Raw genomic sequence first — 23,089 nt, 5'->3', positions numbered from 1 at the left:
AGCCAATCAAGAAAAAGGGATAGGAATAGCATACATTTTAAGAAATACAGGAAGTCTAACTGCTTAACAAGAAGAGAACTTGTAAAATTTACTTTATCCACCTGCAATGTTCCCATACCCTCTCCACAGCAATACTTAAAAGTTCTGTCGATGTCCAAAAATGGCTTCACCATTCACAACACCTTCCCATTCCACCTGCCCATCTGTAACACTGCACTGACACAAACACATTAGCTCCAGACCTGAACAAAACCCCCTGAGTGACAGATACACACCTATTTAGGTGGATTTTGCTGTGTAGTTGACAGAGAGATGAGAAAAGCTTGCTGTTAAATGGAAATCAGAAGCAATAGATGAGACGGATTTCAATCAAGCCACAATCTGCATGTCACATTAAAAAGCTCATTCACAATCAGTTTTCTGGCAGCAGATTTCTATGATGCCAGCCTTGAGCTATGCAGAGAAAAACATATCAGCTATCAAGGGCTCAAGGGGAAAACCAGGTCCTGTAGGTGTAAGCCCTGAAAGTGACTACACTTCAGGAGTATAAAAATTGACCAAGCAGAGCTCAGTTTCTACTTCTCAAATGTTTAAAGTGTCTAAATGTTGTTGATACCATAGCCTCACCCCAGCTCCATTCTGCCTGAAACATGAGATACCTTTGCTGTCCTCACCTCTTCCTCTTCATCTATATCCCTCTTACCTGCTGTTCTCATCTGCTTTTTTGACATACAGCAGAAAATAAGTATAGAGGGGACAGGGAGCCACAACGCTTGCGACCTGTCTTGTGGAGGAATCACAAGTCTTGAATATTCTGTAAACTATGAACTACAAACAGACTTTTCAAGCACTTAAAATCCAAATGCGCTGTGTATCACAGAACACTCGTCATTGAGGGAGCAGTTAATACAGGGAAATAAGGTGTATTCCAACAACAACACACAAATATTACAACAGAGTAAAACATACAACACGGAGTTTCTGACAGAGAAGAAAATCTAACTAAACTCCATGAGGCAAATAATCATGGAAGAGAACAGGAAAAATACAGTTGCAACAAAATTTCACACAATTCAGAAATGAGGTGACAAATACAACCCATACCTCAGATATTCTAGTGGTGCTAGAGTACTTCTGAACCTTGTTTTATCCTGCTACATTGGCACATAAAGCATGCAGGTGAAGCTCTTGCAGCAGACTCTCTAAATATGTAGTGAAGATTGTTTTGCAATTGTGACAACATATCAATTAAGCTCCAAATACTTTTCCAATTTAAAACATATTACATTGAAAAAAAAATCAGATCAAAAGAGTTGAATGCATCAGAAATCATAGAGAATGAAAACAACGAGACTGCTTCTTAATTTGGATTTTCAGATACTATATATCCTGGAACAGATAGGCTTTATGTCCCCAGAAACAGACTATACTAAACAAAGAATCTAGCTAGGACAGGGTAGAAGAGACATAAACAGAGCGATTTCAATAAAGACATTCAATGACCTGACTAAAAAAAACGTATTTATGTTTGTGTAGACATATAGAAACAAAGCATTAGGAACACAATTAACACTGCCATCTATCTGTGCATTTAACAATACCACAAGCCTATTGCCATTTCTCAAGGCTAAGCATTTTCCATGGAGGTGAAAGACTGCACAAAATTTATATATTAAACAAAAGCAAAGCAATTCTCATAGCAGCAGATATAAATATTGAATTCAAGCTATTATTATGAAATAGGGAATATTTCTATTATTATGAATAGGGAATATTTCTACAAATAGGGAAGCAGATAACAGGAATTTTAATATCCACTGCTGACTCTGCTTCTGCATTTGCCCAAATTAAGAAAGAGTAGAAAAAACATTTCTGAGATAAACATACTCAAGACTTCCAGGAGTATTTACTAATTCTAACAAATAAAAGAGATTATTACCCCCCATTTCCAAGCTGTCCCATTACATAAAGTTACAGTAGTCTAAATGAAACAATCAGAGCAAAGATGCCTAACAGTATGAAAGTACCACACTCCACCAGTAGCAACAAGCATTCCACCATCAACTGCAGAGCCATTTCAGAAAGTCTAAAAAAGCACAGTTTTAATCACTTGGATGACAGAATAATACTCCCTTAAAATTTACAGGACAATTAAAAATCAGAAGCAAGAACATCGAGTACATGCTCTGTTCTTGGTACTTCTAGCCTGGAACACAATAATTAATTTTAAACACTTGAAGAAGGCAATCTTAAATGAACCCCAGCCAAGGTCAGATATGTGCTTCTCTCCATGAACTAAGCTGCTCAAGCAAAAAACTCTAGTAGAGTCATCTGTCATCACAGTATTCATGAAGAGACTGGCATTCTTACTGTGATTGAAGCTATGAGATTTACATTTCCCTAATAATGAGAGTGCCTTTTTAAAACAACAATACAAAACATACCTTTGTTGATGATGGTGGAGTAGGAAAATTAAGCCAAGCCGGAGCAAAGTCATGCTGCGCCATTTAGGTCCAGTCTCTCCAAATCAATGAAAAAAGGCTTAGCACCTCATGGCAAGTCCCTGTAATCAGAAGAAAAAAGTCCTTTCAGATGCTTATGTTACAAGGGGTTACACTTCTTGTCTTTTGTTCAGTATTTCCCTTCTGTTTTCCCATACTATTTTCCTCGCAGATCTGATTTAGAATCTAACTATCATCATACCATTTACAGCATCAAATCTGTGTTTTTATTACTAAAGTGTCACATAAATCAAATATATCACACGAATTATGAAAATATACATGTAACATTTCTTTATTTCTTCCTATAAATGGGATGAAGCATCTTGTGTAAGGTCTGATCAAGAACACTATGGCAAAGCTAGCTTGCTGAAATACATGCTGGTACTATCTAGAAGAGACTTGGTAAGCTATTTTATTATCTTCCTAGAAGCTGATTTTTTTAATTAACCCCTAACAGTTAGTCTCAGTGGCCATATGAAAGTTCCTTATGAAAAACCTACATACTTGGGTTCATCACAAACCTCACAACGTCTCTAGCTTCAATGGAACAGAGTGTATGTGTCCAGAGTGTCCAGTAAAATCCAGTAAAATTCTCTAGTTTGAAAATGGGCCAAAGAATGTTATGGTTTATGATTAAGACTCACAAATACTTTTTCTACCCTACACTCTTCCCACAGGTAAGAAAATATTTCTCAATAAGCACAAGAACGCAACGTAATGTGAACTATATTACCTGAAGCTGATCTGTAGCAGAGACAGGAAAGAAATGGATTAAACACTTCCTGAATTATATGACGGCAACCAAATCATGCTCTGCAGCTAGTCACAGAAAAAATTTTTTAAGTATGATATACAAGCTATTCAAAATCCAGCTAGTGAAAACATAACAAACACCCACACACATTCTATAGGGAGGACCAAATAAAAGTCCATATCTCTGCACAGCAGAGTGCAAATCTGTTATTGAGCACAGATATAATTCACTTTCATCTATGGCTGCTGTAATGTATTAGTAAGAGATGTGGAATCTGAACTTGGTAACTCATAATTATGGTCTTTCTCTGGCCTGAATCAGAATATTGCAGGCTACTGCAGATTTCCATCGACAGACAAGACTGTTCCAGCTTCCAAAAGGAAGTCTAAGAGATCTGTTAGATTTAACTCAGTGTAAAACTGTACTTAGTTGAGCTGCTGTTTGTTTTTAATGACGTGAGCTCACATCTAAGTTTTTGGGTACATCCAATACCATAAACTGTAAGGTAGGATGTACAATTACTACAGTTAAATAGAGACAAGGTTAAAGCTATGCTCACCCAAATAACTAACTTTAAATTACTCTGCTGAAGTCATTCAACTCACTCCAACACCAACTTCAACAAAAAATCCACAGAAATTTTCTAAGTATTTCCAGTTATATCAAACTAGTAAAATTGAACAAATAAATATATAAATATAAATGAACAAAATTCTGAGAGTCAGTGAACCATCACAGAAATGGTTTCTCTTTCTAAAACGAACCTTGTTCATTTTAACTGATATATCCCATTCAGCAACAGTATACAAAAGGGCATGTGTTTACAAATGAACCAAGAGATGTTAAATTTAGAAACAATAAATTTGAGCAGATTCCAGCAAGAAAAAAGTTTATTCCCCTTCACTTAGACACAGTTCTCATCTTCAAGCAGAAGAATCATGATATCTTCAGAAATTATCAAGACAGATTTTTGGTACTGAAAGATTGACACAACAACAACAGTCTTCAGACTAAGGCACTTACAGTCTGAAAAAAATGAGTAAGATTAGGTTTATACCAAGTAAGAATATAAAGATTCCACAAAGTATCACCAAATTATTGGTGTATCAGCTATTAATTACAGGACAGAAAATCTACTAACAATGCAGCTTAATAGATTTATCTTACTGTTTTTAGAAAACTAGGCAAGCTTCCTAACATTATTTATGCAACTGCCACAAGAAGAGTTTGTTATTAACCCAGTAACATACTTACCTTTTATCCTTTGCACAAAAGACTGGGTGATCACCAAGTATCCAAGGACTGGAAAAAGTGTTTTGCAAAAAGACCTTTTCCCACAGCTCACTGACACTGGCTGCCTATTTCTTCATGCAAAAATTTTTCTAGAAGCAGATTCAAGTCTTCCTCATGTTCTCACCTAAAAAAGCTCTGAAAAAATTTTGATAGTGCTGCTCTTTCAGATGAGTCAGTCTTTTTCTTAGAAAGAAATAAACTTAAATGGTAAGGACAGAGATCTGGGCCAAAACTACACAATACTCAGAGCCAAGTCAGCAACAGAATATATACGTAAGTTTCAATAAACCCATAAAAAACTTTTAGGGCTAATTCTTCCAAATAGTTTTAACAAAAAACAGCAAGAAAAAAAGCACAGAAGTATTTCTAGAACACTACCTGACCAAACTAGGGAGGTTTGCAGTTAAGCATTAACATGAAAAACAACTCCTGTGGATACTCCACACCAAAGTCAAGAAAACATTTTCTTTCACCTAATTGTACGTATGCCTGGTCTAGCAATTAGACATGGGAACAGAGAGTTCTTTCATTATTAAACCCTTCTAACTTTGAATGGGCACAAATATCCCAGCCATAATTAAACTGGGAAACAAAGGGCAGGTCAGGAAAAGATATTTTAACACTTTATTAGAGGACATAGCCTACCCAGTTTAAAGTTACTAGTTCCATATTTTAACAGGTTTGATAAACATTCTTACAGCTGTTAGCTTTCTGATGTTGCCAACAAGTTTGCCCCATATATAAAAAAAAAAATTATTATAAGCATGATCTCTGTTCAAATGATCTGACACATATGTCATAGCTCTAAGATACTCTTCATTCTCAGGAAGGTATTTTTGATAAACTGAAAACAGATCACAAAACATAAGAATGGGATGTCAGCAAGGCACCTCTACTGCCACAGGCAGGATTTACTAAGCCTAAGCCCTTTGTGATCAGCTTGGCTGCAAACACTAGTGTGTTTCTTGCTTGTTTTCCACCTTTAGTTGGACCGACAACTAGCAAATTCTCCTGCAACACATTCTAACACTAAAAAGGTTCTTTCTACCTTCTTTCCCTGTTATTCAGGTCCCGTACCTGAGCTATCCAAAGAGTCAGAGATGTATCTGCATTCTGTGTCCACGAAAGCATTTGCAACCATTATTCATGTTGCATACATACTATCTACTACTTTTAAATTAAACAGAAACAATATTTAAAGTATTTGAATAGAATGAACGTCAGTAGCATAAAATTGCTTTTATTACACTGACATGAAACTATAAATCTACTAGGAAGTTTTCTCTTGCATACACACCACACAAACACTGTTCAGTAACACTAATAAAGCAGCTGATGCACTCCCAGCATTAACACAGCTATCAGAAGTAAACTTAGTGAGGCAAACACCACAGATTCAAACACAATTCCAGGGCTTTCAGAAACTCTCCTGGTAACAAAAGAGCAGACCCAAAATTCATCATGAATGTTTAAGCCACCATTCCCTATTAGCACAGATCTGCCATTCTTCAATCCAACTGTGGCAAAAGCTAACTTGGCTAAGACTCTGAGCTACTGAAGTAGAGCTGCACAATTCTAGAAATATAAGAAAAAGATACTGAAATACTGCTATCCTCATACTATTAATACTCAAATACATTTAAAAGTCTTTAGTCAGACTGGTCAAATTATTGTCTTATCTCAGCAATAGCCTCTTGTGAGCAATTCAAGTAAAGTGTAGTGACCTCCGTGACCTCAGAAACAAAAGTCTTCTATAGCCCATAATGTGTTGCAGTGTTGTGGGTAACAGAATAGTTTAATGCAAAGTAAGAAATCCTGTTCTTAAGTTTTACATCTTGAGGGGAGCATCTGAAAGAAGTCTGTAAAGAATTTTGCTTTAAGTAACATGCAGTAATTAATCCAATACTCAATTAAATAAAATTTAATTCTGAAGTTTTGTGAAGTATGATCTTCAACATACTTCACCAATAATAAGGTAGTGACTGCCAAGGAATAATGAACAGCTGGTTCCAGATGATGTACAGTGAAGAGATTTGTCATAAATATTACTCAGTCATCTACTTTGAGCCACATTTGCAGCTGAAATAAGAACACTGGACCAAATACACTAAACCGACACACAGAAAAGGTTGGGCTGTGCTTTTTTTATTATTGAGGCAATAAGGTGCTTTTGTGACAGAAACTGCTTCTCACCAGTTGCCAACCAGTAGGAAACCCTATGTTCTAAATGAATTTGTGGTATCTGCATAGCATCTGGGAAAAACTGATGTATAGTCTCCATCTTATAAAAATAAGTAACATGCTATGAAAAGGGAATCAGAAAGCTACTGCATGAATCAGGAGTCAGGACTTCCGGGAAAAGGCTAAGAAACAACACCTAGGGTCAACACCCAAACTTGCAAAAAGAACAAAAATTAAGCTAAACAAGTACCATTGCTTTACCTAGTGCTTACCAAATTAGATTAAGAAATCAAACATTAAAGACTATAGTCAATTTTCCTCACACTACTATATCTTTCTTTTTAAATTCACATAGAACAAGTGAAATCACACTTAAGAACAATAACACAGGGATTCAAGATTTTACTTGGTTCAATAAGAAACTATTTCAGTGATCAGGGACATGAAAAGTCTAAGGAAACTATGTGGCTTACTTTGCCTCACAAAATGAAAACATAAGACGTATTTAAAAAGTGGTAATTAACACAGAAAGGAGAAAATTTCAGCAAGAAAGGAGAGGTGTTAATCCAAAACACCACCAGAATAACAGGGTATCAATCACAGTAGATTGAAGGTGGACAAACACACGGTCCTGAAGATCAAAAGAACAATATTCTGAAATAGCTTTAAGACTCAGACAAATATTTGAACCTGTCGATTTGTAATACACTTCTAAATCAGACCCCAATAATTGTAACTAAAGTGTTTAATATGCAGGATGATGCACTACACAAAAGAAACACTGTAAAAGTTAATCCATTTTTTCCCTATTTTCAGTGCTAAACATGCAAGTGTGATGTCTCTCCAGCAACTTTTTTTCTCTCTCCCCTGCTATTTGAAATAAATATATTGTTTAAAAAACTAACAAAGAACGCCCATTACAACTAAAATGTAATTAAAATTCTGGGGTTTTCCTGCAATAATACAAATAGAATTCAACACAATATAAAAGCAGAGAATGCCCTTCTATTCATGAACTTTCATATTAGCCTGCTTTCAGATTACTTTAGCGAAGTGCTTCCTCAAACTTCATCTTAATATTAAAATTTTCACCTTATCTACAACCATTCACAATTACTGGGACAAGCAAACTTACTAACATTTAAGTTTCATTTGCAAAGCTTTTCATAATACACAAATCAAGGAGATCCAGATAAACAAACTAGCTGAAACAGTGTAATTGGCTTTAACAAACACAATTTGTTGCATTTTAATAAAGTTCTGTAGCTTCTTGCAGTAAAAATTAATTAACTTTAACACTTGCTTTTTTTTTCCTCTAGTTATTTACAGGGGGGAGGTAGAGGACACAGGCAGAACAAAATGCTTGCTCATTCTCAAACCATTTGCGCTACATTTGAGACAGCTGCCACCACAGCCATGTTAGTCGTGGATTTCATGCCCTTGACTCTGGGGCAACTCCACCAAGAGGGCAGACTGGCAGTACGTGGCACTACTTTCCAGCCACTAGTGAAGCCAAACAGCACCACAGGCACAGTGCAGAACCCCAGTAGGCATCTGTTACTCCAGACTTCATCTCTGTATAACACTAAAAAATGGGAATACACTGCAGTGACATACCAGACTCAGTACAGGGTAACTGCAGAGCCACTACAGACAGATTTGTGTGTATGTACTACCTTACTTAAATGCAGCACTACACTAGGAAGCAGTTGTGCTGCCTAACGTTAAGAAAAAGGATAAGACATGAAGAGAGACCTAGACGATTTTTCTCCCATGCCAGGCATCCGTAAAACACTGAAAACAGTTAGCACAAAGTTTTAAAATAAATAAAATTAAAAATAAAAATAAACTAAAAAATAAACTAAACTAAAAATAAATTACAAGTAAAAATAAAATTAAAAATAAAAATAAATAAATTTCTCTTAAAATAAAATTAAAAAGTCTCCAGCTCAAACTGTAGAAAATTTACTGTGTAAGCACTACTTTCACACAGTAGAAACTCATATCACATCTTCTGCACTCCTTCTGACAACACAGTAGAATAACAAATACCTTGACAAAAGTATTTAATCTGGCTTTAAATGTATCATAAAAACAAAGGCTGCTGAGGTCTAGAATAAACTGGTTACATAAATACGTAATTCACCTGATCACTTGTGGTCCCTTTTAAAGACAATCTTTTACCCAGAATTTCTTCTAGATTTAATTGTATTCATCAAACCTTTACAATATTTAAAAAAAAAAATCTCCCTCTAAGATTTACACAACACTAAAAATAGTCAGAGAGCATCTCTGGAAGAGGAGAATACAGGAAACGGAAAGGTGACTGTTGTGAGAATTGAGCTGGAGGCAATCTCTGCACTGTCTGTATAACCGGACAAGAGAGCTTATAGATAGCAGGACAAAAGAAATCACTTTCTGAAATACTTCAAGATGGCAGGGCAGAGAAAGCAGATGTAATCAAAGCATTTGGGATTTCAGTTCTCTTCTACCTAGAGTCTCTAGTCCCACCAAAAGTATTATGAGGCTTTAGCCTCTCTCATAATTTGCATCTTCACACAGTTCTACATGAGACGTGAGTTTAATGGCTTACTAATTTTAAATTTGGAAAGGACCTTCTGAAAAATTAAAATACAACATCCAAAGATAACTCTGAAAGACTAACGGCCAACTTGTACTTCCATAGAACTTCAAACAAAGTATCAGCCTCTGCCCATTGGAAAGATACTGTGGTATCTTTATCATCTCTGTAGTCATTTACTGAACTCTCTCCTCCAAGTCTCACCCTTTCTTATATCAGGGAGCCTGTAACAGTGTCACACATCCTGGAAAGGTGACACAGTTCTCCACATGTGGCCTCACCAAGGCTGCATACAGGACAAAGCTGAACTCCCTCGGACCCACCCGCAACACTCTTCCTAATGTTGCCCAGAGAGATTTTCACTTTACTCCTTACAAGGACACACTGCTGGCTCGTGGTTGGCTTGCTGTTCAACAGGACCCCCAGGTCCTTCTCTGTAGCTGGCATATGAAGCTGCCATTCCAAAAATTCACACTTTCCCTTTGCTTCATGAGGCTCCTCTATACAGATTCTTCCACACTGACCAAACATCAAGTGTTTGTATCAGCCAGTTCTCCTTGTATTGTATTGTATTGTATTATATTATATTATCTGCAAACTTGTTGAGGGTAAACTCTACCCCACTGTCCAGGACTTCAATGAAGACGTTCAGTAGCAGGGGCTCCAGCAGTGAACCCTGGGGTACACGGCAACAGCTTCTTCCAAACGGCCATTGTGCCACTGATTGCATCCCTGAGGACCTGTGCCTGACCATTCATATAGTTCTGGATACACCTCATTGCTCACTTCTCCACACATACTTGTCACCTTTCCCATGACAATGTCACAGAAGACAATGTCAAAAGCCTTACTGAGGTCAAGCTAAATACCATCCATTGCTCTCTGTTCATCTACCAAGGTAGTCGCCTCACTGGTTATTAGCTTGCTGAAATGTGACATGCCCTCTGTAAAGCCATGCTGACTGCTGTCACTCACCTTCCTCCCCATCACATGTATGGAAACACGTTTCCAGGATCACCTGGTGTACAGCCTTCCCATGGACTGAAGTGAGGCTGACTGGCCTATAGCTCCCTGGATTCTCCTTCTCATCCTTCCTGATGACAACATTAATATTTGCTCTCTTCTCTTACTCAAGAACCCCTCCCAATGACCATTAGACCTCTCAAAGATGGCTTTGCAGTAACATCAGCACACATGGAAGAATGGAACACCCATCATGGAACCATCCTGTCAAGGCCCATGGATTTACAATGTTATTTAAGTGTTCCCTAACCTGATTCTTTCTTCACTGAGGGTGGAGAAAAAAGGCACAGCAGAACTTGAAGATGACAAGGACATGAGACCAGAGATGGTCCCCACCCAATTTTAAGGGCGTTGTTTAACTTGTCTAACCAGTACTCAGGTGGAAGAGACAGTTCCACAGGTATTGAACAGCTCTCCAACCTCAGGGAAGTCTCTTCCAGCAAACAAAATTAAATTATTTCTCTAGCTCAGAAACTCACCTTCAGTAGTTAAAATAGGTTTCATTACTATAGATAAGATACATTTGGTAACACTATCTGTCTAAACTGTGAGAATAAATAAAAACAGCTTTTTCATAATGTTCTAACATGAAGAAACAGATAAGAGTGACATTACTATAGTAACAAAAAAACTAGCCAATATTATAGTAAAATAGCCAAAACTTCTGCATTTTAATCTGCTAAAAGTTGTGTGCTTTTGGAATGGACCTACCATACTACAACTACACCCTATTTAAATGGAGCTGACCAGAGTTTTGAAGGAAAAACTAATTTTAAACTAAAGCCAAAATTGGGAAAAAAAAACCAAAACAACCCTGTCAGCTGAACACATCACTAGAAGACAAGGAAACCCACAGGAAAACAGTTCTGTATCTTCAGGTTCTATACTTCAGCTTTCTCTCCATGTAGTCTGTATAATTTCTCAGGAAACAGTTTCTGTGACACTTGGAAACTTGAGAAATTGTCAGGAGACCATTAAAATAAAAGGCAATATAAACTCAAACGGCTAGGAATACTTGAAGCTTCTGAATGGAATTTCAAATTTAGCAACAATGGGGGAAAGGGAGGGGAGGAAAGGTTCAAGCCATGAATTCACAAAAATTAGAAAAGAGATACAAATTTCTTGATGCTCCCTGAAGACCAGTTTAGAAGTTCTGTCCATTGATTTGCACAGAGAAAACCTCGAACAGAATAAATGTTAAAAGCACTGACATGATATACACATTTATATTTTCCAAGAGAATCTAAAATTAGTATGTATGCATATCTGACACATTCCTATGAGCTTTAATCTAAGGCCTCACAGATTATTATCACAGTAAATACAGCACACCACAACTTACATAGGGGACCCTTCACTTCTCACCTACACACATCTGACAAACCACCCTCTGATGCGGTGGTCTTCAGGGATGCCAGGATTTGGTGAAGGGAAGGAGAAATCTTGACTCCATGTTTCAGAAGGCTGGTTTATTATATTATGATATATATTATATTAAAAAGACCACACTAGAACTATACTACAAAGAACAGAGAGAAAGATGCATTAGAAGGTGAGACAGGAATAGAAAGGAATGAATAATAAAGTTCTGTGACTCCCAGAGAGTCTGAGAGCTGCTGCCTCCTTGATTGGTCAGCAAGTAGAAACATCTCACATTGACCAACCAAGAAAGCACCTGCTGCATTCCACACTAGCAGATAACAATTTGTTTACACTTGAAGCTGAGGCCCTTCAGCTTCTCAGAAGAAGAAAATCCTAGCAAAGGGATTTTCATAAAATATCGTAACTACAACCCTCACTTTGTCAATGTACTTTTGTCGTGGTTTGAAAGGAAGTGAGTTTTTGGGAGGTGGTAGTGGTCAAACCAATAGGTGCTCAGATGTGAATATTGGCACCTGGTTTGGCCATTGAGGATATAGATACGCCTCTGAGAACACAGGGGTTAAAAGCAAGGAACTCCCAGTGTCGGAACTCAGAATGTCCCACAGACATTCTCGGACGTTCCAGACCCAGGTCAAAAGCATCTGAGACCCTGGCATGCAGCCAGAAACCCCTGTGGCTTTGAATCTGACCCATGGAACAGTTTACCAACTTTGCAGGAAGAACAAGAAGTCACAAAAGTTTAGATATTGTAGTAGAAGTAGTCACAAAGTAAAGAGTATGATTTCTGAGTGCTGTACAGGGGGGTTTTAAGCCTTGTACGCAGGGGTCCAAGTTTTGTACATGGCGGTCAGGAGATCTAAGATGGAGGGACTTGGGTGTGTCCTGTCCTCTTTCTTTCTCCTTCCTAGCCTCCATGTCTTTGATAGTAGGTATTGGAGAAAAAGCATAAACATGTAGTACGTAATGTGTGATATAAAAGATGGCACCAGCCCCCTGGAAGAGCAGAGTGCCTTTGTCTGAGCTGCTGAACGGGCCACAGCAGTTCAGGGAGAAGACTCTTGTAGTAACCAACAATAAACAACCTTGAGACCAGACAACAGAAGACTACTGAGTCTTTCTTCAAAGGCACGGGTTGGAGGAGGGACTTTTCCATCTTTCGGGGTCATCCCAATCCGGGGGTGAAACCCCACATCCCAGGAGAACTCTTTCTTGGTTCCGGTGGATGGAGAGGTCAGACCTCCCCTGCCCAGCTGCGGGCTGGGCGGGGGAGGAGAAGCCACGAGGCCGGAGGGAGGTAGGCCGGAGCCTTGGGCAGAGAAGGGAGGTGAAGGCCCCTGGCCCCTGCAGGACAAGAGTGAGTTCCCCACAGATTATGGAAGGGTGGAAGAACTCGGAGAGGCATTGGGCAGCCCCCCTTTCTCAGGAGGGAGAGAGAGGTGCCAGTGCTACCTTGAAATTTGATAGCACTGGCCTGGCCGAGAAGGAGAAGCTGGGGCGGCGAGAAGAGTGCCCGGCAGGGCCAGCATGGGAGTTCTGGATGAGTAGAGACTGTGATTTTAACCCTTCTGTGGGATGATGGAAACCTTGCAAATGCTGATCCTCCGGGAGCTGAAGGAGAAAAGAGACGGGGATAAAGTAAGAGGAAATACGCAAGTGTGATGAAAGCTGTGAAGGTTGAAGAAGGACCGAGAGAAGTTGAGAAGAATTCTAGATGGGAGGAGATGATGGAGTGGCTTTTGGCTGAACTTTTCTTGTATGGCCATGGACAGAACCTTTCCTGTAATACAGAGACTGCATTTTAGGGGGAGGCAATGGCTTGGTGCCAAAGGAGTGATGTAAGCGGAGACAACAGGTGGTGAGGTGATGGTGCTCTCTAGACCCCTCGGCCCCAGGGGGTGAAATTTGGGGGGGGACTAGTGTCCCGAAAAGGTGAGAGACTGTCGTTTTCTCCTGGAACTGGGTGAAGCATCCTTGAAAAGGGAAACCCTAAAAGCAGCTCTGGTCCATGTGCAGTGGTGAGAGCACTGAACATGGAAGGAAGAAGTCACGACGGTGGTTGCTGAGTGATGGGGAAACACAACTGAATTCGGCTGTGTTTCCAGGGGGAGCCTGTGGCGCAAGAGGGACTCTTCTCTCTTTGATGAAATGAGAGGTGATTGTTGGAAGGGTGGAGATGGATTGAGTTGATTATTTGAAGGGTGATGGACTGGTAAAGATCTAAGGTTTTGTTTGATGTGGGAAATTGAGTGGGGGAAAGAGAAATGTTTGAAAGGTTTCCATTTTGCTCTGTGTGTTCATTTTATTGTAGTCCTATAATAATAAAGTTTTTTCCTCTTTGTTTACAAGTGGAGGCCTGCTTTGCTCTGTCTCTGATCGCATCTCACAGTCGACACCAGGGAGAATAGGTTTTCATGGGGGCACTGGCATTGGGCCAGCGCCAAACCCTGACAACTTTTTAGCATAATATTTATAAATGGGATACAAGAAGGTTGTAAGCCATGATAATTAAAGCACACAATAACGTTATTATGAGAGCATGGAAAGAAAAGGTTATATGCAGTGTCTCAATTTGCTGATATTGCTTTGTTTCCTTGATAATGAGCTCCAGCATACATATCAAATTCTTATTCCATCAGAAGACAAACAAGAGCATATGTATGAACTTCAGAGGGTCCAACAAGGTAGTTAGAATACTGGCCCTTCAGTCCTCCCATCATGGGCCAGCTTCAAGTTTTGCTTCAACTCTTAATAATTAGCCAAAGGAAAACTACCAATATTGGTCTAAATTAGGCAAATAAACTACGTGCACAAGACTCGGCCACCAGGCTACATACTCCTTCCTCACACAGAGGATCATTCAGGACTTTTTTCACAGTAAGCAGATCTTCGAAATAACCCACGCCACCAAAAGTTTTTTTCTTCTGCCATAAAACACATCTTCTGTGAAAAGAAAAATTCCCAGTGATAGCGGATCCCTCTCTGTTATCCCTCCCTGCTATCTCTAGTTAAGAATAGCACTAATTTGAAATCAAGTTGCTAAGGTCTAAACAATACTTTTATTTAAAACCTATAAATCTCAATTTTCATTCCCCTTTTGAAGATACAATTTATTCAATATCTTCCTTACTATTCTGTGATTCATGTAGTTCCAACAAATCAAAATAAGCTAATTTCAAGTTATTTTGCTATTCAAAAATTGTATGTCACTAAAACAGAAAATAATATTCAACCCTTACACAAGCCTTCTGAGTTTTTGAAACTGGAAGCATTTCTACTGATCACAAATTGCTGCAAAAGCATGACAAACACTTCAACTGAAGATTCTTTCTTTTTTCCCCCTCGGTGTAAATGAACAGCCATAACAACAGAATAAGTTTACATCCTTACTTTTAATACTCTGAAGGGAAAGAGTATCATGTCACCCCTTGTGGCATTTCAATAGAAAACTATTTTTTAAAAAGATTAGGCTTGGGTATGGTAATTCCCTCAAGTTTTTTGGTTCTCTAAAATTTATTGCCTAAGACTCATACCTTCAACAGAAAGGAAAGGGAGCTGAACTTCTGAAGGTCTCTCTCACCAATTAAACAAGAAACTCTGAAACAGTTCAACTGCAGCCTCTTATTTCTCAATCACGCTACTGCAGAGCAAGCAAAACCTCTAGTTTTAGTTCTGATATCCCCACCAACCGACACAGAACTGTCCTCATGTATATTCTACCACTGGACAATACAGAAGAACAAAAGAAGATATCCATACAATTTATAATTTACCTTCTTGCCTTGTGTTTTAAAAAGAAGTAGAAAAAACAAAGGTTTCCTGCAGAGCACTAAGTACGGAGCAAGGTTTTCTGCTAGATCTGAGCACTGACATTTACGTATGAGGAGTATGCAGAGTCAAAATAAAGTGGTCAGTTTTTTAACCAATTAAAGCCAACTCATTCTTTAGTACAGCCACAGATTTAATACTTACCCTTACAGAGATTAGCAAAAATACAGAAAACTCAACAAAATTAATTTCTTAATTTCTACTTTGTGCTCAAGTTCCTTATGGATGAATAAACCAACTAAAGCATGCTGTGCTCTGCATAAGAATCTAGAATATGAGCACTGCTTTCTATCATACAGTCCCCTTTTCTATATACAGTTATGGTTCACAAGCAACAGGTTTTAACATTATCTCTGTGAATCAAATATAAATGTCACAACAATCAAAACATCTTTTAAGAAGTGTTTTAGATATAGATGAAGCTGCTATGTCCTTTGGTAACATAATGATGACTTTTTAACAAAAAAAAAGTTTCTGTTTTTGTACCAAAACACGTATTTTTTTTAAAAATGCAAGCTATTTCATAACATGAAATACTTCACATTTTGAGCCAGGTTCAACTGAGTAACCTCAATTCACTACAGCCAGGCTTCTTCTCCTTGAGAGTCTAACACACTTCGGTGTGTAATGATTGCACTAAATGGTAATGACCATTTAGCAAAAGCCTCATAGATGCTTATTTCTTGCCCTGTAACAAGGTTCTAATTCAAAAGCTAAAGCGTGAGTTGAATTACATCACTGCCCTAGTCAGCATATGTTATATAGGAAATCACCAGGAATTCTTTAGCACTTGGGAATTGTCACAAGAAGGAAGTAGCAGTTGATAAAGGTAGAAGTTTTGCCCCATACATATAAAGCAGATAACTTCTAATTCCAGCTGTTTCCCTGGCTATGTCTACCCAAGACATGAATGGAGGAGACTGTGGAAGAGTTGATAGCACCACAAAAGGCATTATCATCAGGTACCACGTTCAGTTACTTCAACACATAGAGTGAGAAAAAACAAAACAAAAAGCGTGACAAGTTTTGTTCACGTCTGTTTATAATAAGGTCTGCAAATAGTTCTCTTTGCAGGACAAAATTTATTCCTACTAAAAAAAAAGAAAAAAAGAAAAGAAAAGCAACTTCCTCAAACATTACTGATGAACTGTCACTGTAACAGTTCTATACACACAAGTTAAACAGAATAACCTCATCAGAATAAAAATAAAAGGAGCACAAAGTACATTAACTTGTACAACACTAAATATCTGCACAATTTGCCTCTATCATTTTACTGATGTAATTCTGTTTCAGCTTTGCTGCAGGATTAAGGGGCACTTATTCTCAAAAGTTTCCACCAACAGTTTTTTCACACGGTAGAGAAACCTGCAGCATTCTGAAGAATTATCCAGTCATTTATGAACCTACCAGAATAAATACATCAGTAAAAGACACAACCTGCTGACAGTTATCCCACTACAAAAGCTATGTTTACATCAAGGTTTAAAGTATAAGCTCTTGGGAGCAAGGACATTATCTTCATAGTTGTCTGCAAAGCATTTAACAGACTGTAAGCACTTGAAAAACAAAAATCTATGGAAGAAATTAAAGTGGACCAGCACACTTGGCATCCTCTCCTCAGTAGAGAATTTTGTTTAGGGTACAAGGGCACAGCTGTAAAACATTCCTGAATCCTTGTCAAACACATCTGTACACATATAGGAAAAAAACACACTCCATAGAATCCCTGAAGATAAGGGGCTATATCTCAAACACCAATAGCTGAATAACTGCAGAGCCAACCAACAGTTTGTGGTAAATGGGATGTGGTTGGAGAAGGGGCCATGCAGAGGTAGGACAGCACTCTTCTGGGACAAACATCCTCATTCTAGTCCACGGAGACACAAAAAACAAAAGACAGCACCAGCACAGAAGTGAGCATGAACTGTTGACCAAAGCCCAATGCAATAGGGGGACAATGAGATCACCAGACATCCCCCAAAACCCTCCAAGACATTTCCAGAAAGGCCTCAAAGAATAGACCACACAAGATAACTGATCTACACAAAAAATGAAAACCTTAGTTTCAGGGCAAGGAAACTGTCTAAAAAGAACCCCACCAAGCCCTGCCTGTACACCCCAGGACATCCCATAGCCAGACCAACACTAGGAATCAGGGCTGGTGATCTCTTTTTCCCCCTTTTTCCTTTTTCTCTCTCTCCCTCTCCTTAATTCATCTCTTCCCTTCTACCCCATTTCTACTACGTAAGCTGTGTGCTTATATAGTAGGCCAGGGACTGACATACCCATTTCAATGCCAAGTGTGCAATTTACATATAAAACCTGGTGATCTTCTGTGGACCCTCCACCTTTTGTTGTCCCTTTCATACACAAGCATTTATGAATCTTGGGTTCTCCTTTCCCCTTAACTGAGGCACACTACAACTTCCCAAGTCTAACTACTGTGAAAGGAATAGCAGAATTATCCTGCCAGCAAACAGAGAGGTGTAAAAACAGAATTAATTTAATGAAGCTAAAAAGCAAACTCCTCAAAACTTCCAGAAAGAGAAGAGTCTAGAAAAACATGTCACCCAAAATAGTAAGTGAGGGATTAGCTCCTTGATTTCAGGGAGAGCATCTTGAAAAGAAATACAAGTATCTCAGCACTGAAAATTAATAGCTTAGAAAAACAAGCAACACGTCACTTTTTCTGTGAGTTAAGACGTGAATATTTCTATTACTCTCATGCACATGCAATAGACAACAATTAAATGAAATGGCCACTCACACCAGAACTCTCCATCTACCAAATGCTTTCAAAAAACCGTATTCATATAAGTAAAGGAATATACAAGATCGTTCTTTTCTATTGATTTGGTTCTTTAACAAGTGGCTCAGCTCACCAGTGAATCCCAGCCTCACCTAGACTCAATACAGAAGAGCCACAAGCCATAGCCAGAGATTACAGCGACAGACCCGTACCCATGTTCCATAGTTTCCATATCTTCAAAACAGCAAAACTGAAACAGAAGTTAAAATAACAAAGCAGCAAGACCATCCAAAGGAGAAAATTGAAGCTAGCTGAACTTTTAGATACTAACAACATACAGATAAGAACTTTAGTGAGACTGCGAATTTACAAAATTTATGTAGATGCAAGTCCTTCATTTGTGGTCAAAATAACAAGCTACAGGAGTTAAAATACACCGCAGTAATTTTTAAATGCAGTTTCACATGCTCAACCCCTCTTTTTCTACAATGTTTTAACACATGTAATCTTCCCAAATATCTCTGCACTGCCCTTAGAGAAAACCTTTTTTTCATTAGTTCACAGCTGCTAATACTCCTTCAGTATTGTAGAAGCTCTCAATAAAGTATTTTAGAAGGTGACAACTGAGGTAAATGTGTAACCTCTACCAGAGGCTCTGTTTAAAGTCTACCCAATAATGCTTTAATTTATTCAAAGCCTTATGAATCATCTGAGTGGGGTAGGGGATAGCGAACTTCAATAAAATTACCACTAACTTTTGAATTAAGTTGCTCTGTCCATCTTAATTTTCTTTCAGGCAGTAGCAGTTCTGTTGAATGCAAACCTACAAAAATTATCATAGATACATTAATGCCAATATTAAAAATATTTAATATCTGTGGGATGAAGAAAAATAAAATATATCTAAAAACAGCAAGGAAGATAAACCAGTTCACCACCAGATTTAATTTTGAATCATTCCAAGGAGAAGGAGCTTTTTGAAGTGCTACATTTGCAGACCAGTCAGCCTAATTCATTCCCATTACAGAACAGAAAAATACACTGAGATCAATCTTATAATATCAACAAAGAAAAAAGCTAGTATGCACAGATAGTAAAATGATTTCTGGTTAAGAAAACCCTCTGGCTTTCGTATGTGACAAAGAATAGTGGAAAGGAAAAAAAAAAAGAGTAAAAACCCCTCTATATTATTACTACCCTGATGCTACAAACACATCTAACACAAATGGAAGGAATGACATATGCAAGCTGTTCAGAAGACTTGGTCAAAAGGATATAACATTCACTGTTGAGATTACATTAACATGAAGGCTAAATTCCTTGTAGATTTAGTCTAGATATAGCTACTTTTTAATCTCACATAAAAATCACACTCTTATCTACATGTTTCTCCTTGTACCTGTATTCTTAAAATTCTTGAGTAATTATTCCATTAATTATAAAAGCCAGCAAGTAAAAATTAACAAGCTTCAACATTAAACATTCTCAAAAAAAAAAAAAACAAGAACAAAAAACCCACCAAAGAACCTCTAACCAGTAAAAATTACAGGTTTAACTGTTCTGCCAATAAAATGTTTTTTCAAGTGTAAATTGTTTTATGAACACTACAACACTTACCTAATCCAAGAGGACCGCACAAGGTGCTAGCACTGCGTGATTTGTATTTTTCCAGTTTGTTTTCCTTGAGATAATATCCCGAGTTCCCGTTGATACTACATTCGTGGCAGTTTGACATAGATTTGACCCCACAGAAATCAGCTACCCATCCTTCTCACTTACAGATTCTGCAGGGCTATTTACAAAGTCTGCCAATGTCTGTCTTAAAAACCTTGTCTTTTCTCTGACAGTTTCTTCTCTTGTCTATTCCATGTAGGTATCACTATATGCAGCATCAGCTCCAAGTGAAATAAATACAGGTTTTACTCCACAAACTGCGATGTCAAAACCCCAAATTTCACATATGAACTGAAGAACATTTCCTACCTTCCGGTAGCAGAGGCATTTGTAAACAGTTATCTGGGTGCCTCCATACTGCTTATGGGCAACATTTTTCAATGAAAATATTAATTAAAATACAAAAAAAAAAGTATAAACAAACATCTATTAAATTCTTCATTTATAAAATCGGTCTCGCTGCAAAATGAGAGCAGACTATGCCAGCAAATCTAAAAAATGAAATAAGGGGGGGAAAAAAAAATCTGCCATTAAACTTTTCAGCAAGGACCCCACAGTGACTCAGGTCACATTTAACCTGGAGCCAGTTAACAAGTTAAGCCTGGTTAAGCCTCTGACTCAGAAAGAATGTTGCCGAGAAGAAAAAGAGTATGTAAAAAGAGAAAAGCACTTTATTTTGGCAGCTGAAGTACTCAGAACTTCATAAATTTAGCTATGTATCCATGCCATGCGGACAAAAGAATCCAAGGGTGATGTGCTCGACACTGTTAGAAGAAGAAACCTCACGATTTCCTCAGTTCTCTTCCCAGACATCTACTGCTTGTTTGAGAGGCCTTTTCAGGACAAAGCACGCAGAAATTATCCCAGAACAGTGTCCGATATTCCTTCCCTTTCACAGGAAGCAACTGCTGCAGGTCAGTGTCCACCTTTTTTCTTCTGTGCCAGCTGAAGCAAAAGGCTGCAAACATCCAGGACTGACTCTATCGTTCAAGCAACCTAAGGTAAAAAGAACCAGAAAAATCGGTTTTCCCTTATGAAATCCGGACTGGCGTTCGACAAACACAAAACAAACAAAACCCAAACGCCTGAATCTTAAAAACAGAAACAAACAGAAACCTGGATCCTAAAGCGCACACACGGATGCAGTCGGGGAGCCGAGCCCGAGAGCGGAAGCCTGGGTTACACCTCCACTCCAGGCGCCGAGAGGGCGGCAGGAGTGTTTGACGGAGGGCGCAGCCTATCAGCGGAAACCTCCTCCTGCCGCTCAGCCCCGGGAGAAAAACAGAGTGGGGGAAGCCACGGGCAGTGGGGGCTGGGAGGAAGGAGCAGGGGAAAAACGGGGAACGAAAGGGTCATGTCTTGTTTTATTGGCAAAGCTGAACAGATGTACAGAAGGCACCTGGGCGGGAAGCGCTGACCTGCGCCAGGGACATTTCCCGGACGGGCGCCAGGAGCCGCCGGGGGAGCCCCAGCGTGGCCCGGGGCATGCTTCCTTTCCAGGGGTGGGGGGACACACACCAGCCGCACCGGGGTGTGCGCACGTACAGAACCCCGGCTCTCGGGGTCCACGACCTCCCGCTGAGGCTCCTCCTGGGGGCCGCCCCGCCTCCGCCGCCAGGGGCGGCTCTCCCTGCCGTGGCCGAAGGCGGTGCGGGCAGCACGGCGGGGGAAGGAGGGTGGCGGCCCGGCTGCTGTGAGTCCGTTCCGTGCCCTTTCCCGGGGCTGTCCCGGGCTGTTCCGAGCGCCCCTTCCCCTCCGCCCCGCGCGCGCGCACACCACGCGCTCTCTTCGCTCTCTCAAAATGGCGCCGTTCCGCGCCGCAGTGCTCCCCAAACGCTCGCGCACGCGCAAGTTCCACGAGAGCCCCCCCCCCCCCCCCCCCCCCACGCGCGGGAGCCCGGGGAGGAGCGGGCGTGGCTCCCCGGTACCGCCCCCGTGACGTCACGGGAACCATCCCGAACGTTCCGCGCGGACGGGGAATCCCCAGAGCGCGCTCCGCCCTCGCGGCGGGAGACCCCGGCGCCGCCGTCATTAACCGAGCAGCGGCGCAGCCCCGCCCGCGCACGCGCGGGGCGCTCGGACCGAGAGTCGGGCCCTGGCGGGAACGCCCGTACGGCGCGTGTGCGAGCCAGAGCGCCCGCCCAGCGCGGCCCTCGGTCAGGCTGGTGTGTGCCGCTGAGATCCCCGCCGTGAGGAAGCTGGGCGCCGCGGGCACCGGGAAGCGCAGGTCCCGCGGTGCCCGCTGCCGCGGACAGAATCACAGAATCACAGAATTTCTAGGTTGGAAGAGACCTTTAAGGTCATCGAGTCCAACCCATGTTCCAACACCTCAACTAGATCATGGCACCAAGTGCCACATCCAGTCTTTTTTTAAACACATCCAGGGACGGTGACTCCACCACCACCCTGGGCAGACCATTCCAGTATTTGACACTCTTTCTGTGAAAAACTTCCTCCTTAATTCTAGCCTGTATCTCCCTTGGCGCAGCTTGAGACTGTGTCCTCTTGTTCTGTCTGCTGTTGCCCGGAGAAGGAGACCGACCCCCAGCTCACCAGAGCCACCCTTCAGGAAGTTGAAGAGAGTGATAAGGTCACCTCTGAGTCTCCTTTTCTCCAGGCTAAACAACCCCAGCTCCCTCAGTTGTTCTTCATACGGCTTGTGTTCCAAGCCCCTCACCAGCCTCGCTCTCCTCTGGACGCACTCAAGCGTCTCAACGTCCTTCCCAAACTGAGGGGCCCAGAACTGGACACAGCACTCAAGGTGTGGCCTCACCAGTGCTGAGTACAGGGGAAGGGTGACCTCCCTGCTCCTGCTGGCCACACTATTCCTCATACTGGCCAGGATGCCATTGGCCTTCTTGGCCACCTGGGCTCACTGCTGGCTCGTGTTCAGCCGACTGTCAACCAGCACTCCCAGGTCCCTTTCCACCTGAGCACTGTCCAGCCACACCGTCCCCAGCCTATAAAGTTGAAGGGGGTTATTGTGGCCAAAGTGCAGGACTCGGCCCTTGGACTTATTGAACTTCATCCCATTAGATCCCGCCCATCCATCCAACCGTTCCAAGTCCCTCTGCAAAGCCCTCCGTCCCTCTAACAGATCGACACACGCTCCCAGCTCA

General features: G+C 40.5%; 1 protein-coding gene across 11 annotated transcripts in view; it reads right to left on the bottom strand.

Moving 5' to 3' along the window:
- The window catches only part of GPBP1 (GC-rich promoter binding protein 1), a 42,722-nt gene extending 21,375 nt beyond the window's left edge, over positions 1 to 21,347 (bottom strand). For 2 of the 11 annotated variants that reach the window (XM_038124462.1, XM_038124463.1), the window contains exons 1-3: positions 4,513 to 4,686; positions 3,238 to 3,323; positions 2,445 to 2,563 (exon numbers count right to left, since the gene is read on the bottom strand). In XM_038124462.1, the coding sequence (XP_037980390.1) occupies positions 2,445 to 2,507 (63 nt within the window). In that variant the 5' untranslated portion in view covers positions 2,508 to 2,563; positions 3,238 to 3,323; positions 4,513 to 4,686. Of the gene's footprint in view, positions 1 to 2,444; positions 2,564 to 3,237; positions 3,324 to 4,512; positions 4,687 to 19,051; positions 19,120 to 19,913; positions 20,967 to 21,086 lie in introns of those variants that run through there. The other 9 variants (XR_005255258.1, XR_005255259.1, XR_005255264.1 and 6 more) reach the window with 9 other exon arrangements.
- Positions 21,348 to 23,089: the final 1,742 nt, after the last annotated feature.

The sequence above is a fragment of the Motacilla alba genome, chromosome Z (assembly GCF_015832195.1).
Source record: "Motacilla alba alba isolate MOTALB_02 chromosome Z, Motacilla_alba_V1.0_pri, whole genome shotgun sequence".
Taxonomy (NCBI): domain Eukaryota; kingdom Metazoa; phylum Chordata; class Aves; order Passeriformes; family Motacillidae; genus Motacilla; species Motacilla alba.
Note: the sequence above shows the minus strand (reverse complement) of the source record. Positions and strands in the feature narration are given on the sequence as shown.